The sequence below is a fragment of the Mchenga conophoros genome, linkage group LG15, assembly GCF_057382185.1.
Source record: "Mchenga conophoros isolate Kocher_MC1m ecotype Shallow Benthic linkage group LG15, M_conophoros_male_GT1.1, whole genome shotgun sequence".
In the NCBI taxonomy this organism is placed as follows: domain Eukaryota; kingdom Metazoa; phylum Chordata; class Actinopteri; order Cichliformes; family Cichlidae; genus Mchenga; species Mchenga conophoros.
Window position 1 is genome coordinate 34,348,676 of NC_140540.1, and position 14,932 is coordinate 34,363,607.

At 45.4% G+C, this 14,932-nt stretch overlaps 1 protein-coding gene across 2 annotated transcripts in view; it reads right to left on the reverse strand.

Moving 5' to 3' along the window:
- tmpoa (thymopoietin a) overlaps positions 1 to 14,640 on the reverse strand; it is a 16,201-nt gene extending 1,561 nt beyond the window's left edge. Inside the window, exons 1-4 of one of the 2 annotated variants that reach the window (XM_085247084.1) lie at positions 14,156 to 14,638; positions 10,471 to 10,588; positions 10,021 to 10,146; positions 2,205 to 2,332 (exon numbers count right to left, since the gene is read on the reverse strand). In XM_085247084.1, coding sequence (XP_085103210.1) covers positions 2,205 to 2,332; positions 10,021 to 10,146; positions 10,471 to 10,588; positions 14,156 to 14,395 — 612 coding nt within the window. In that variant the 5' untranslated portion in view covers positions 14,396 to 14,638. Of the gene's footprint in view, positions 1 to 2,204; positions 2,333 to 10,020; positions 10,147 to 10,470; positions 10,589 to 14,155 lie in introns of both variants that reach the window. The other variant, XM_085247085.1, reaches the window with a different exon arrangement.
- Between the last annotated feature and the right edge of the window lie 292 nt (positions 14,641 to 14,932).

Here is a 14,932-nt window from a genome sequence, read left to right on the forward strand (position 1 = left end):
GTGCCAACGAAGGAAAAAGCAACACCCTATCTGATGCTGCTGTCGCATACGGAGCACCACCCGCATTGCCTTACCCGGGACCTTTCAGTAAAACAAACATCTGGCTGAGTACCACGGGACTCTGGTCCCAAGTCCAAAACAGGCCAGCGAGTGTGCTCGTCTTCCCAGATAAACTGAGCTTTGCTTTATTCGTCCTTTTGTGGTTAAATCAATTCTTAATCTCTCAACTGTCTTGAGTTATCCAGAAATGTGACGATCCACAACACTTTCCGTGTCTCCCACTTCAAGCCGGTTCATTTCAGAGGGCTTGAGAAAGAAGACAACGTCACCTCTTTAGGTCTGTGAAGAAGTTTAAGTTCTCATCAAAGAGGCTGCTGGAGAGTCTCAGGCCTACAGCTGAACAGACAACATTGTATCCACACGATGGGTATAAAGGAGCTGTTATTAATTGACCTTTATAAACCCCGTTCATGCCTTTGCAAAGGTTTTAACTTTCTTTTAAATAAATCTCAGAAAGTCAGTTTGGTTTAGATATTCAAATGATTTTTCACAACATCTGCCACCCTCAGCCTGCTGCTGGCCTTCATCTGACAGAAAGTAAAGGACCTCAGTCTTTCTCGTAAAGGGTTCTGTGTTCTTAATGAAGTCCCGTTAATTTGTCAGTGGAACCCTTTGAAATTCAGATTATCTGGTAGCAGCATAAACCAGATTGACTTGAAGTTTGTCTTGAATTTTTTAAATTAAGAAAAGGAGATGGTGGTTTTATTACTTCAGCAGGAGGAAGTAAATTAAGTGAACTGCATATTGAAGACCACGCTATATTCATTAACTTCCCTTAATCTGATTACGGAGCAATGAGAGAACCTCCACAATATTCACAACTGTACTTACTGAAATCATGGCAACACTGGTAGAAATGAAATGGTAAAACACCTCAGCAGGTGCATGTGCAGTGCCTGAGCAGCAGGGGGTTCTGTTGCTACAACCAGCAGCACAGTATCAGATCACAGCACTCACATTACATAACTTCACACTGCTGTTATTTCTTCAAATGAGTCTGGCCATGTTGCTCTTTAAGCAGCTTTGACTGTACAGACAGAGTGGGGAGAGGGCTAAAAGTGGACTGCTTCAGGTGGCTCCAGTAAACAAGGACACAAACAGACAGATATCACAGGCACTGTGGAGAAATTAATCCACATCATGTGGTTTGAGTGTGACTAGAAGCAAGCTGATCCACTGAAGCAGTCTCACACTGAGCTTGAGTGAGTGCACTTGAGCTTCGAGGATGAAGAAGATACCATGCCGTGTCAGAGGAAACTGTGATTAAAGGCAGCTGCAGGGGTCCCACTATATTACACTTACTACATCTGCATGATACGTCACAATGATCTGCTTCTTGCTGCTACATACAGCTTTGATCGCCAAAATCCAAAAAGTCCGGTCATTGGAACCATTCCACTTTCACTGATAGAGGAGCAGGGAGTCCTGTTCCTGAAGCAAAGACTTGTGGGTCACTTCCACACTTGTACTTTAGTTTTTCTGGTGCAGTATAAATTTCATTTCATATTCACGTACGTCTTTTCATACATGAATAAGAGCTCTATGAGAATTTAGCAGGTAAATTTTCAGCAGTTTCTCATATGTAGCACAGAGCAAGAGATACAGAGCCTGGTTCATTACAGGCCTTTTAAAGGACGCATGATGTGGTCCCTCCGAACTCCACACACAATACCCGTGGCCTTGCTCTCGGCTAGAAGCCTAATAGTCAAGAAGAACAGAACCATTAAAAACATGAGAACCTCTCTGAACGCACTTTCCGCTACAGTGCATTGACGGCATACAAAGTAAACATAGGTAAGAGCAGATTACCGTTGGATGCTATCAAGTAACGGACACCTAAGAGCCTCTTTGGGACTCCCCTCACCGCTTAGCCCGTTTCTAGGTGTGACACAAACAGAGTTGCAGCTTTAAAGAGTGACCAGCAGTGGAATTATGAACGGTCCGTGTCAAGCTGCTGCCGTCACAGATGAGTGGAAGCCATCACAGGGGGTCCCGGTGAGTAAGCGACACGCAGCTCTACTAACACAGCAGCCGGGCACTGACACAGAGCACCAGACATCCCTTTGTTCTGCTGCCAGTGACGGACATTGAGCGGAAAGAGTGACAGGTCTGTTCTCTGTAAGTGCGGTGAACACTCGTCTTACCGCAGCGTGCTGGCTGCTGTGGCTGCGAGTGGACATGACCGTCTTCTCTCTGCTCCTCACTGTTCTCTCAACCACAGGAGCTGGTTCTGGTTCCTCCACAGGCTCTGGACCACCAGCTGCAATCACCTCTGGCAAAACGGACAGTCACACAAAACACTATTTAAAACATTTAATACCTTATTTATTCATTCATTTCCAATTTTTATTAATTATTGACACATTTAATTCATTATTTAATGATGCATCTCTTTAATTCATTTTGGCACTCCTGACCCTGCTGCTGTGTTCATGAATTAATTTTATTGGTCAGCCTCACCCATCAAAGTCAGGGGGCGGGGTTAACAAGACAGGTCAATCCTAGATAATCTGATTGCTTTGAACTGGTGGTAGAGATGTCGCTAGCTCTGCTAACAGCTGACAGAGTGTACCGAGCGCTCAGCCCTGGCGTTCCAGGTTAACTGTTTTTTACATTAACTGGTTAGATTTTGTTACATTGTCAAAAACATGTCCATTATGCTAGCAGTGTCCAAGAATTCTTTACCCCCTCCCCCCTGCAATGGCTCTGCGCCCATTGTTAGGGCATATAGTTCAGGTAGTAACTATATGCTATAAATCACATAGAGCTGGATCAGGTGACCCTAGGTCTAGGCTGCTGGGGGATTCCCATGATGCACTGAGTGTTTCTTCTTCAGTCCCATTTTTCATTATGTGTTCATACACCTTTCTACGATGAATCATTAGTTATTAACCTCTGGCTCTCTTATACAGCGTCTCTTTGTCCTGTCTTCCTCCCCTAACCCCAACTGGACGCAGAAGATTGCTGCTCCTCGCTGAGCCTGGTTCTGCTGGAGAGTTCTTCCTGTTAAAAGGCGGTGTGGCCTTTTCATTCTCGCCAAAGCGCTTGCTCACAGTGGGTCATATGATTGTGTAGCAGGTTGAAAAAAGCTACATGTTTATTTTTGTAAGAAAACCAATTACCCCCTTATTTTTTGTTTATTATTGTGACTTACTTTGACATTGTTATGTGTTGTTATATTGGTTATATTTCATTATGCCAGTAGATGGTGCTCTTGCACTATTGTGGAACTACCAGAGAGACTCTAGCTATAGGCTCTGCACATGCGCAGCTCAGAAATAAATGAGCTCCGGCCTGAGCAAGACGCTAACGTCGGTGTCCTCTCTATTAATCCACAGGTACTGACAAACAAACTTTTATGTTACCGAACTGGTTCTAAATGTCATGTAAGTTGAGTAACAACTGTTCGGCTATATTTTGAGATGAGAGTGATGATGTTGTTTTGTGGTATTTTGTTGTAATGAGTATTAGTGTATCATCGGCATAATGCTATAATGCTACGTAGTATATGCTATGACAGTGGCAACCCGCGACTTCCGAAAATGTGTTGTAGTGTTTGTTTTAGTGTTAGCCAAGCAGTACTGAGTACATGTATTAAGGGGAAAGCTTTTTGTTGGTGAAACAACGTTGCAGTCGTCTGCCGCCATGTTGTGTTGCGTTCAAGGGACGCCATGTTCAAAAGTATTAGCGTATATGGCGCGAATGTGGGGAAAGGTTGTGTGAATGTGAAATGGGTTATTTTGGTATGTTATGCTTTAACCGTGAGTGTTTTGTTTAAGTTGTGAGTATGTAAAGTCATTTTGAATTAGTTTGTATTTATTTTGCTTTTGAGAGAATATTTTTTGTAACTTTATTTATGTTTATGAACTCTGTTATTTTATGGGAAGAATGCATGGTCTAGTGTGATTTGTATTGTGTATATGCAGAAATAAATGAGCTCCGGCCTGAGCAAGACGCTAACGTCGGTGTCCTCTCTATTAATCCACAGTTTGCTCATATTTGGCTACGCAGTGCTCTCTAGCCTGTGTGCCGCTTGCTGCCGGTCCAGATTCCCCTAGGTCTGGTGCCGGTAACAACTGGGGGCTCGTCCGGGATCGTCTAGTGGTGACGTGTGTGCCAAACGACCAGAACTGGTGTCCAAAGTCTCAGGGAAGGCTGCATTGAGTGCGTCATCCAGGGAGCCCAGGTCACAGTCAAAACGTCAAGATGGCCACTGTTACCCCACGGCGGTTGTTGATAGTAAAGATCCAGAAAAGACTTTGTGATTTGAGTGTGAGCCAGCTGCGCACAGTTGTTTCTTCAGTGGAGGATGGCAGTATGACTCGCAATCTTGATGGCTTAAGTGAACCAGAACTGTATGACCTGATCGTTGAGTACATCAGAGGTGAAACGTTGAGAGCATTGGAGGATGAAGGTATGGCCCAGCTCTTGCTCCTCGACGACATCGTGAGTGACCTGCTGTCAATGGACGTCGGAGGGGCTGGAGATCATCTGGCCGTGCCGCTTGAGATGGAAGATATTCCTAACCAGCAGCAGGAGTGCCCTACTTCACCCCACACTGACCCCACACATCCTGACAGACACCTGGCTATGCCAGCTGACCACATCCCCACTCTACCATCACACCCTAACAAAGACTCTCACACACAGCCCATTCTACCGCAGGACAGAGACATCTCCACCTTTCCCTCATCCATGCTAAGAGACACTGATACGTCCACCAAGAACTTCAACATCCCAGCTTCAGTGTCACCAGCACCTAGTGTCGCTGGGGTTTCCCCTGGCAGGGTGAGTCGTCCGTCCAGAGGATATGACCAAGTTTTGAGTCTCAGTGATGTGGCAGCTTTGTTTCCACGCAGAGAATTCAAGTTGCATGGTGGACAAATTTCAGATCTTGGCTCGGATATGTCCTACAGTAGTCTGTGCAAACAAATTGATGAGGGGTTACAAGAAGGGTTTACTGAGTGTGAAATAATCAGAACCGTGCTAAAGATAATGAAGCCTGGTACTCTCAAGGAAATGTTAACCAACAAAGATGATTTGACAGTTGATGGTTTGAAGAAACTTCTCCGCTCTCATATTCGAGACAAGAATAGCGCTGAACTCTTTCAAGAGCTAAGTAATGCTAAGCAGCAAGACAAAGAGAGTGCACAGCAGTTTTTGTACAGAATTATAGGGTTAAAACAGCGTGTACTATTTGAGTCACGACAGCCTGGTGCAGATTTTAGCTATGACAAAAAGCTTGTGCAGGGCACATTTCTTCACACACTTTATCAAGGGTTCAATGAAAAAAACAACTATGTGAGACAAGACCTCAAACCTTTTCTTAATGACTTGCAGGTTAGTGACGACTTTTTGCTTGAACAGATTACAAAGTCCACCAGTGAGGAAGCTGAGAGACTGAGGCGACTGGGTACAGCATCTAAAATTAGACCTGTGACTATAAGTGCCGCTCAGCTTGCTAACACTGACTTGACTGAGCAAGCGAAGGTTGACACTGAGCTACAGGCTAACCGTGCAGCTATTAGAGAACTGACTGCCCAAGTGTCTTCATTGACCAGACAGCTAACTAAAGTGGTGAGCCAGACTGATAGTGTGACATCTGGAGACTCCTGCTCGCCCCTGAACCACCCTCCAACACCTCCAGCTGAGAACCCGGGCAGATGTGGTGATTGTGTACAGCAAGGCAAAGTGAGCTGCCCCCACTGTTTTGCGTGTGGCCAGCCAGGACACCGGGCTATTGGCTGCCTGCGGCGTAAGGTGTCGGGAAACGGGGTGAGGTCACTGGAGAGGGGCTGCCAGTGACCGAACAAGCCGAGGAGTCCCCAGCACACACCAGTTTTGCTAAGACTTCAAGTGTGGTGAGATCAAATGCACCCAGTCCTGCACCACCAGTGAAACCCACTGCACAGCTTATTGGGAACAGATGTATGGTCTCATGTGCCATCAATGGAGTACCACTTAAGATGCTGCTTGATTCAGGGGCCCAAGTGACTATGGTATCAAGAGCGTGGATAGAGAAAAACATCCCCCACATTAAGATCAAGCCACTTGAGTCCCTCCTTTCAGACCAGCCTCTGGAAATAGCGGCAGCTAATGGTACAGACATTCCATTTGATGGTTGGGCAGACACGGAACTTCAAATTCAGAGTGTGAACTATGGGCATGTCGCCATACAAGTGCCAGTGCTTATCAGTCAGCACAACCTTAACTGTCCTATTTTAGGCAGCAACGTAATAGCTGAAATCCTAAAAACCAATAAAGAACAGAGAGGTGGGGCTGACCTTTCTGCGCTCCTCAAAGAAGCTTTAAGTGTCAGCAGCAGTGCAGTAGATGCTCTTGTTTCAGCACTTCAGATGCCCACCCCTGATGAAATAGATCCTGAGTGTAGTGTGAGAACAGAAAAATAAGGGGGTAATTGGTTTTCTTACAAAAATAAACATGTAGCTTTTTTCAACCTGCTACACTCTCCCCTGCTTTAAGAGATGACTATTTACATCTAGAACCAAGTAAAGGTGGCTTTGAGTACATTTTAGTCTTGGTAGATCACTTTACCCGTTTTGCCCAAGCTTACCCGACTAAGAATAAATCTGGCAAAACAGCAGCTGAGAAAATCTTTCTTGACTTTATCCCGCGTTTCGGGTACCCTGAAAAGCTGCATCATGACCAAGGCCGGGAGTTTGAGAACAACCTTTTCCAAAGACTCAAACAGCTGGCAGGAATAGGCCACTCTCGAACAACCCCCTACCACCCACAGGGAAATCCTGTTGAGCGTCTAAATAGAACACTTCTACAAATGCTACGGACTCTTCATGAGGAGAAAAAGGCAGAATGGAAGGATCATTTGCCCCATATAGTCCATGCATATAACTGCACAAGACATGAGGCAACGGGCTATTCACCTTTCTTCCTCCTTTATGGAAGAGCCCCACGCTTGCCTGTTGATCTGCTTTTTGATTTAAAACCTGAAAAAGAGTCACAGTCCAGACAGGAGTATGCACAAAAGTGGGCTGCACGCATGCAGGAAGCCTATAAAATTGCTTCAGAAAACAGTGCAAAGTCCTCTGCAAAGGGGAAAAAGCATTATGATCAGCACATCAAAGGCATCGCACTGCAACCAGGAGATAGAGTGCTTGTCAGAAACCTCTCAGAGCGGGGTGGTCCAGGCAAACTCCGTGCCTACTGGGAAAAGAAAATTCACAGAGTTGTTGAGAAGATTGGAGATGGACCTGTATATAGGGTACAATCAGAAACAGGAGACAAAACCTTTCGTGTCCTGCATCGAAACCTCCTGCTGCTTGTGACTGATTTGCCGGTAGAGCAAGATCAGCAGGGACGTCAGAAAAGACAAACACAAAGACTGGGAGAGACAAACCCCAATGAAACAGTGGAACATGAGTCTGATCATTCGGATGAAGAGGAAGGGTACACATACAGCCTGAGAACTATACCTGTGTATCAGTGGAGGAGAGTTAACCCCAAAAGGCCTCAGCCGAGACCACACAGTGAACTGAGAGCTGTAGCTCCTGAGTTTCAGCCAATAAGACATGAAATGGAATCAGTGGAAGTGCAGCAGGGAAGTGCAGTCCCACCAGCTGTATCTACAGAACCAGCAGATTTCCCAATGCCTGTTGTTTCATCACCAACTGTGGAAACCCAGGAGGAACCTGCAACTGAGGATCTTATGGAGGACACAGGGTTGGAGAGCTGTGTGGATAACGGGGACCCTGCCCCAGGGACACCAGAATGGGATGTGCCACCAATTCGGAGGTCGACCAGAGCTGTGAAACCGAGAGAGGTTCTTACATATAGCCAAATGGGACAGCCTTCATATCAGCTCTGGAGACCTGGAGCAAACATGATGCTTGCGTATGTCCCCTGCCACATGCCACTTTACCCAGCTGTTCCTGACTGTTATTACCCCACACCAGTATGGACATGTTAGACTGGTGACCAAAAGACCTTTTGACATTACTCCTGGAACGGTAATAGTTTTGACTATTAGACTTTAAAGACTTTGTACAAACGCCATGAAGTGTGTTAGTTTGGTTCCAGATGTCCGGAGCCATCTCTTAAAGCAGGGGAGAGTGTAGCAGGTTGAAAAAAGCTACATGTTTATTTTTGTAAGAAAACCAATTACCCCCTTATTTTTTGTTTATTATTGTGACTTACTTTGACATTGTTATGTGTTGTTATATTGGTTATATTTCATTATGCCAGTAGATGGTGCTCTTGCACTATTGTGGAACTACCAGAGAGACTCTAGCTATAGGCTCTGCACATGCGCAGCTCAGAAATAAATGAGCTCCGGCCTGAGCAAGACGCTAACGTCGGTGTCCTCTCTATTAATCCACAGGTACTGACAAACAAACTTTTATGTTACCGAACTGGTTCTAAATGTCATGTAAGTTGAGTAACAACTGTTCGGCTATATTTTGAGATGAGAGTGATGATGTTGTTTTGTGGTATTTTGTTGTAATGAGTATTAGTGTATCATCGGCATAATGCTATAATGCTACGTAGTATATGCTATGACAGTGGCAACCCGCGACTTCCGAAAATGTGTTGTAGTGTTTGTTTTAGTGTTAGCCAAGCAGTACTGAGTACATGTATTAAGGGGAAAGCTTTTTGTTGGTGAAACAACGTTGCAGTCGTCTGCCGCCATGTTGTGTTGCGTTCAAGGGACGCCATGTTCAAAAGTATTAGCGTATATGGCGCGAATGTGGGGAAAGGTTGTGTGAATGTGAAATGGGTTATTTTGGTATGTTATGCTTTAACCGTGAGTGTTTTGTTTAAGTTGTGAGTATGTAAAGTCATTTTGAATTAGTTTGTATTTATTTTGCTTTTGAGAGAATATTTTTTGTAACTTTATTTATGTTTATGAACTCTGTTATTTTATGGGAAGAATGCATGGTCTAGTGTGATTTGTATTGTGTATATGCAGAAATAAATGAGCTCCGGCCTGAGCAAGACGCTAACGTCGGTGTCCTCTCTATTAATCCACAGTTTGCTCATATTTGGCTACGCAGTGCTCTCTAGCCTGTGTGCCGCTTGCTGCCGGTCCAGATTCCCCTAGGTCTGGTGCCGGTAACAATTGCTCTCATTTTCTCTGTATTACTGAAGGCTCTTTACCTTGCAATGCTGCAGCCTTGAGGTAACTGTTGTTGTGGTTAAAACTGAAATAAAACTGAATTGAATTAACAAATTGACAACAAATTTTTTTCTTTATCTTTGGAGTCTTGGGAAGCTCCAGAGTCTGGAATTTGCAGGCAATTTGGAGCTCCTTTAATATGGCTATGTGGATATGTAGAAATACAGTAGTGAATTTTCTCCCGTGTGATGAGCTGGCTCTGGTTGATGTGATGGAGGACCGTCTTAAAGGAGAGATGATGGACCTCCAGCACTGCAACCTTTTCCTCAAAACCTCCAAGATAGTGGCAGACAAAGGTCAGGAGCTGGAGCTGCACTGACCCCATGCTACAGAAAGATGTCTGAATACATGCCTCAGCAGATCATGTGTTACACAACATAAAGCCCCCTTGAGGTAACTGTTGTTGTGATTTGGTGCTATATAAATAAAACTAAATTGCACCTGCTGTCTTGGAACGTCTGCCCCCCTCCTCCTTTCACGTAATGGTACGATCCCAGTCTGTATTTGATTGTGATATGATTGTGCCCCTCAAAATAAAGCCCCCACCTCTGCCTCCATGATTTTTCAGCAGGGCTGAAGATTCAGCCCCCACGTACTAACAGGCCATCAATAAATGACATATGAAATTATCTTGCAGGCCGGATACAACTGTATCAGGACGTACGTTTGACATCTGTTCTACACACAACATCCCCTTCATCAACACACGATATCACATTTCTCATATAGGTGATGAGGGAACATTTCAAATCCAAGCACTCATTAAAGTGCAGCAGCGCTGAATGAGCTGCACCGTGGGTCCTTCCTACCGTCCTCCCTGTCACTGTAGAGGTCAGACTCTGAGCCTACGAGCATCAGCTGTGGTGGCGGAGGCTGTGGAGGCCCTTCATCCAGCAACTTTTGTAGCTTCTTCTCATACAGCTTCCGGGTGGAGGCTGGGAGGACAAGACAAGGGTGATGTTGTAGCAGTGAAACCAACCTGGTTAATCCAGTAATGGGAGAAGTATCTGTCCCCTTCCTAATTTTTTCAAGTTTCACTACAGCTCATAGAATAAATGCTGTTTGCAGACAGTCAAGCAAACTATAAGCAATCTCAGCAACCTTGCTGACGACCAAAGCAACAACGTTTTTGGTGCAACACCCTCTTTGCAACCAATTTTCCCCTGGGACTGTCTGCATCTGTCATTTTACAAATGCGCAGTGAGTGCAGTCTCTGTGCCCACTACGGTGTCTGCAATGGTGAGCAGGATTACACTCACCCACAATTGGCCCCACGTCTAGTCCACGCTCGAGCAGTTCATCCCTCAGGCTCTTGTCACTCAGCGCAGTCACATCAAGCTCAGTCGGTCGAACCTTGTCTGTTTTCCTGGTGGCTTTCTGTGGAAAACAGCAGGGCAGCACACAAAACAAATGATCAGAGCCAGAACGGAGCCAGCGATAGATTTTTTTTAGCCTGAAGGCAAATAATCACAAAGTAATGACTGACAAGAGTCACCTAACACAGTTTCATTTTCAAAGAACCAGCACACACACTGCTAAGTTCACCAAGCCATCAAAAATAAATAAAAAAAAAAATAAATTAAAAAATACTTAGACGTTAAGCAACATTAAAAATGAATACTGAATTATATACTCAGTTGCAGTGCCAGCCTCACACAGACACACACACCTACAGCTGGAGTAGTTAGCGTGCATCATGTTAAACTTTAGGACTGTCAGAGGTCAGTAAAGCTGCTGATTCAACAACACTCAAATATTAAATTGTTACCATAAACATTAACACTAACCATTGACAATTCCGATGTTTCCATGTGTTTTTATGTATTCGTATTGGTTAACAGACTTCAGTGAACAGGATTTACAAAGGGGTTATACATACAATAAAGAAGTTACCCGTTTTGTAGGTACCTTTATGACTCTGTGTTACTGTACCAACATGATCCCTAATCCAACCAATCTGTTGTTGGTCACTTAAAATATCTTTGTACATCTATTGTTATATATGCTTTTTTCTCTCCCCGAAGCTGATTTTATGGTCAAAGGTAGCACCTCCTCTCTGCCTGCAGACAGCTCTGTGGTCAGATGGAGGCAGTGTACAGTCTGTGGGCCACTCTGCTTGTGTTGTTGGTAAGTGAAGTTCTAAACCTGACAGTGCTGAAGTGAAACTCTGTGTTAGAAACAAGGAAACATATCGCTGCAGTCACTGCCTGTGCTTTTAGTGCTGGATTTCTTTCTTTTTTTTGCAGTTCTCTCCCTCGTGCTGAACCCCACTATCGCTCCTTCTCTATTCTGGCCCAACATTTTGAGACAATTATGTCATCTGGTTCAGGTGATGTGTAGTCAGGATCTTGGAAGAGTGCACAGGAGTGCGTCTCAGATGGGTGAAAAGCCCTCTCCCCCCCTCTGTCACCCGGAATAGTGTAGCAGAAGGACTCTGCTCATAACATGGGAACTCATGTGAACGACAGAAGTCAAACTGCAGAAATTTTCCAGAGCAGAAAGGTGGTTACCACCTGTAACGTTCTGGATAACACTGCTGTCACTGCACATAAGCAAAGCCTTTTTCAAAAATCCAGGAGTAGTATGCAGGAAGATTCGTTATTTTATGAATACTTCATTCCTAAACCACCGTTGAGCAGATGTGAAAACTTACTCATGTACACAAACACGTTCTTTAATTTCCTGAAAGGAAGCTGCCAGGGGAAATATTTAGGGAGGAGAATGGGACCGTCTGAAGATGCTGGAGGCGCTTCATCATAGTCTGAAGTTTTACTTAGCGGCTGACAGGAAATTACTTGTGAGGCCAGCATAGTGGCATGATGCTGTGTCTCCTAATTAACAAAACTAAAGGCAGCTCTGCCTTGGAGCAAATCAAATAAACGTACAGTAAATATGTTGCTGAATGCAGCAGCGACATCATACTTCTGAAGACTCAACAGGACAGCTGTCGATAGCTTGTTGGTGGACAGGAACCCTCAGCTTTCTTCTTAGCTAGGCGCTACATGGCTCCAAAGGTGTGTGTTGAAAGCACAGCTATAAAAATGTGACTCCTGGTTATTGAAGTAGAATTTACGGTCAAGCAGAGCGACCACATTTGCTGTCCACTGTACTCCACGAACTGCCGTCTGTCTGCAGAGGGAGAGCAAAGCTCTAACATACAAAGAGCTGAAGTGAAACTCTGTATTAGAAACAATGACAATTGTGAAACAGCTGGATGTGAACCCAGCTGTTTCACAATCACAGCAGCAGCTCCAAAGACTGCAAGAGTGGAAGGAGGAGGAGGAGGAGAAGTGCCTCTGCAGACCACACCCTGGCCTTTACAGCCATAACTGAACTAAAGAGCTCACAGCTCTGTGGAACAAACTCACTGTGGACTCTCAGACTCTTCATAGAGTCCTGGACAGACGCTCACACATTCCTCACACTTTACAACAATCCATCCAAATCTCATTCAGACCAACATCTAATCTGAAAACATGAAGCTTTGCAGACTCGAAGAGTCACAGCGAGTATCCTCTTTCATGTCAGTCACTGAAAAATGTCAGGAATTCATTTTTGGGCACCTCCCTTTGCAGCCTGTAATCCCTCAGGTATGTGAGCAGCAGCTTTCACAAGATAAACGGCATCAACACTCTAGTGCCAAGACACCAACTATGCTGAGTCGGAGTTCTTCCTAGCAAAAGCATTTCCTCAATGTTCACAATGATAATGTAAGCAGCTGCAGGAAAACATCTGTCTGCTCCACCACCTAAACCATGAAACCGCACTAAACACTCACTGCAAGAGCCACAGCACATGGTGGCTCAGTTATAATAATGGATTGGATTTATATAGCGCTTTTCAAGGCACCCAAAGCGCTTTACAATGCCACTATTCATTCACTCTCACACATCACCTCTGCAATCATTATACTCTTATTGAAACATCAGGCCTTTGGACAACATGGAAATGTGTACTTTTTATAAAAACTACATACTAGTATCATCTAGTACTGCCTGTAGTTTTAAAGTGGGCACACATCCCACTCACTTTAAAAGTGGAAACGTGTAAGATGCACTGTTTCTGTTACAACCTGAACTGATCATCAATCTGCGTCACAGCCAAATTCAGCTATTTCATGAGAAACCCGCTAAAAAACAGGCTGGAGTGCCAGCCTCCCCAAGGGACAAAGCGGGAGGGCTGCTTCAGGAAGGATACCCTGCAGACTTCAACACCGCCTCCTGGTCTATAATAAAATGCTAAATAGTAGTGTCACTCCTGTTTTCAGACACTTTGCTCTGTCAGACCTGAACAGACATCAGTTCGAACACCTGCCAGTTTGTCCCATTTCCTCCTCAGCATCAGAACAAATCTCTTCCTGACTGAGTGCATGGCCTCTAACCTCAAACTCTTTATCCCACCTACAAAAACGAGTAACCGCTGTGCACATGAGCGCGCTGATGCAGAGCTGAAAACTATCAAAAGGCTCTCGTTCCAGTTCAATGTAGTCGGCAGAAACCTTCATTCACAGATCTGTGTCTGTGTCTCTGTCTACATCTTTTCTGTATGTGCGCTAAAACTTTCTTCTGCGTCACGATGGAGAGTCCCCAGCTGCTGCGGGATTAGTAAGGATGGGGCTGGAACTGAAGCAAAGAAGGAAACTCTGTGGGGAGGTGAGACCTGTGAGACTGGTTTGTGGGAAGTGATCTGGATTTGCTCTGCGATTCATTCACGAGACTGCCTTATACTTTCAATCGGAATGACGTTTCCAGTTATGTCTGTGAGGAGAGAGCGCACGTTTCAATGTGAGCCGTGTCCGATGGATGTGTTCTGAACATCCGAAACTATGCTGCGAACATTTACAGTAGTTAACAGACGACGAGTTCAGAACGTGGATTTTGGTGGCTGAGTAATCCTGGTGGGTGTGGAAGTGTGCAAATGAGACGGGAGTGGGAGAGCACTTACTCTACCGGAGGAGCGGCTGGTGTCAGGCAGCGCGGGCGGAGGCAGCTCCTCGTCGCTGGAGAACGAGTCCGCAGCTGCAGCCGCGGGGCGTGTGCTTTGGCCGGCCAGCTTCGTAAGATACAGCTGCACGTACACGTCCTTCGTGGGGTTGCCGCTCGGGAGCTCCACGTTGTTGGCCAGCAGCTCGCTCTTTAGCTTCTCCTTGGTGAGCACAGAGGGGTCGCCCAGGTACTCCGGCATGTCGGCGAGAAGACGACCGGGCAACGGGTCAGCAAGTAACAGCTAGCAGAAAACAGCGGAGCCGCTGATGGCGGATCGGGCAACCAGCGCCGCCCACTGGACCGAACTGGCAGAGTAGTGTGTGCTTCAAAGAAGCACGTGGATATGAGCTGCTGTCTATCCTCTCGCTCCCTCCTCCTCTCGGGAGAAGGAAGGAATTAAAGTGGGAAGAAATGAGGAATGCTGCACGGTCCTGACCGGAAGTGGCAGTTGGTAAAGCCCACCTCCTTCCGCTACAAGCTGGGACTGATCAGAGCCAGAGGCTCAGTCACTGCGCAGAACTCATGCCCAGTGAAATCCAGCTCTTCATTCACAGACTGCTCACTGAGGAACTGGATACAGGAACACCATTAGATGTAATGTGATCATGTTAGACACGAAGATCCTTTTGGGTTCTGTCACTGAAAATTTGCTCAGATGTCAGTTATGGATATTTGTGCTTTCTAGTTCACACCTGATGATCAGCTCTGTTGCAGAAGTCAGCCAGTGCTACATTAT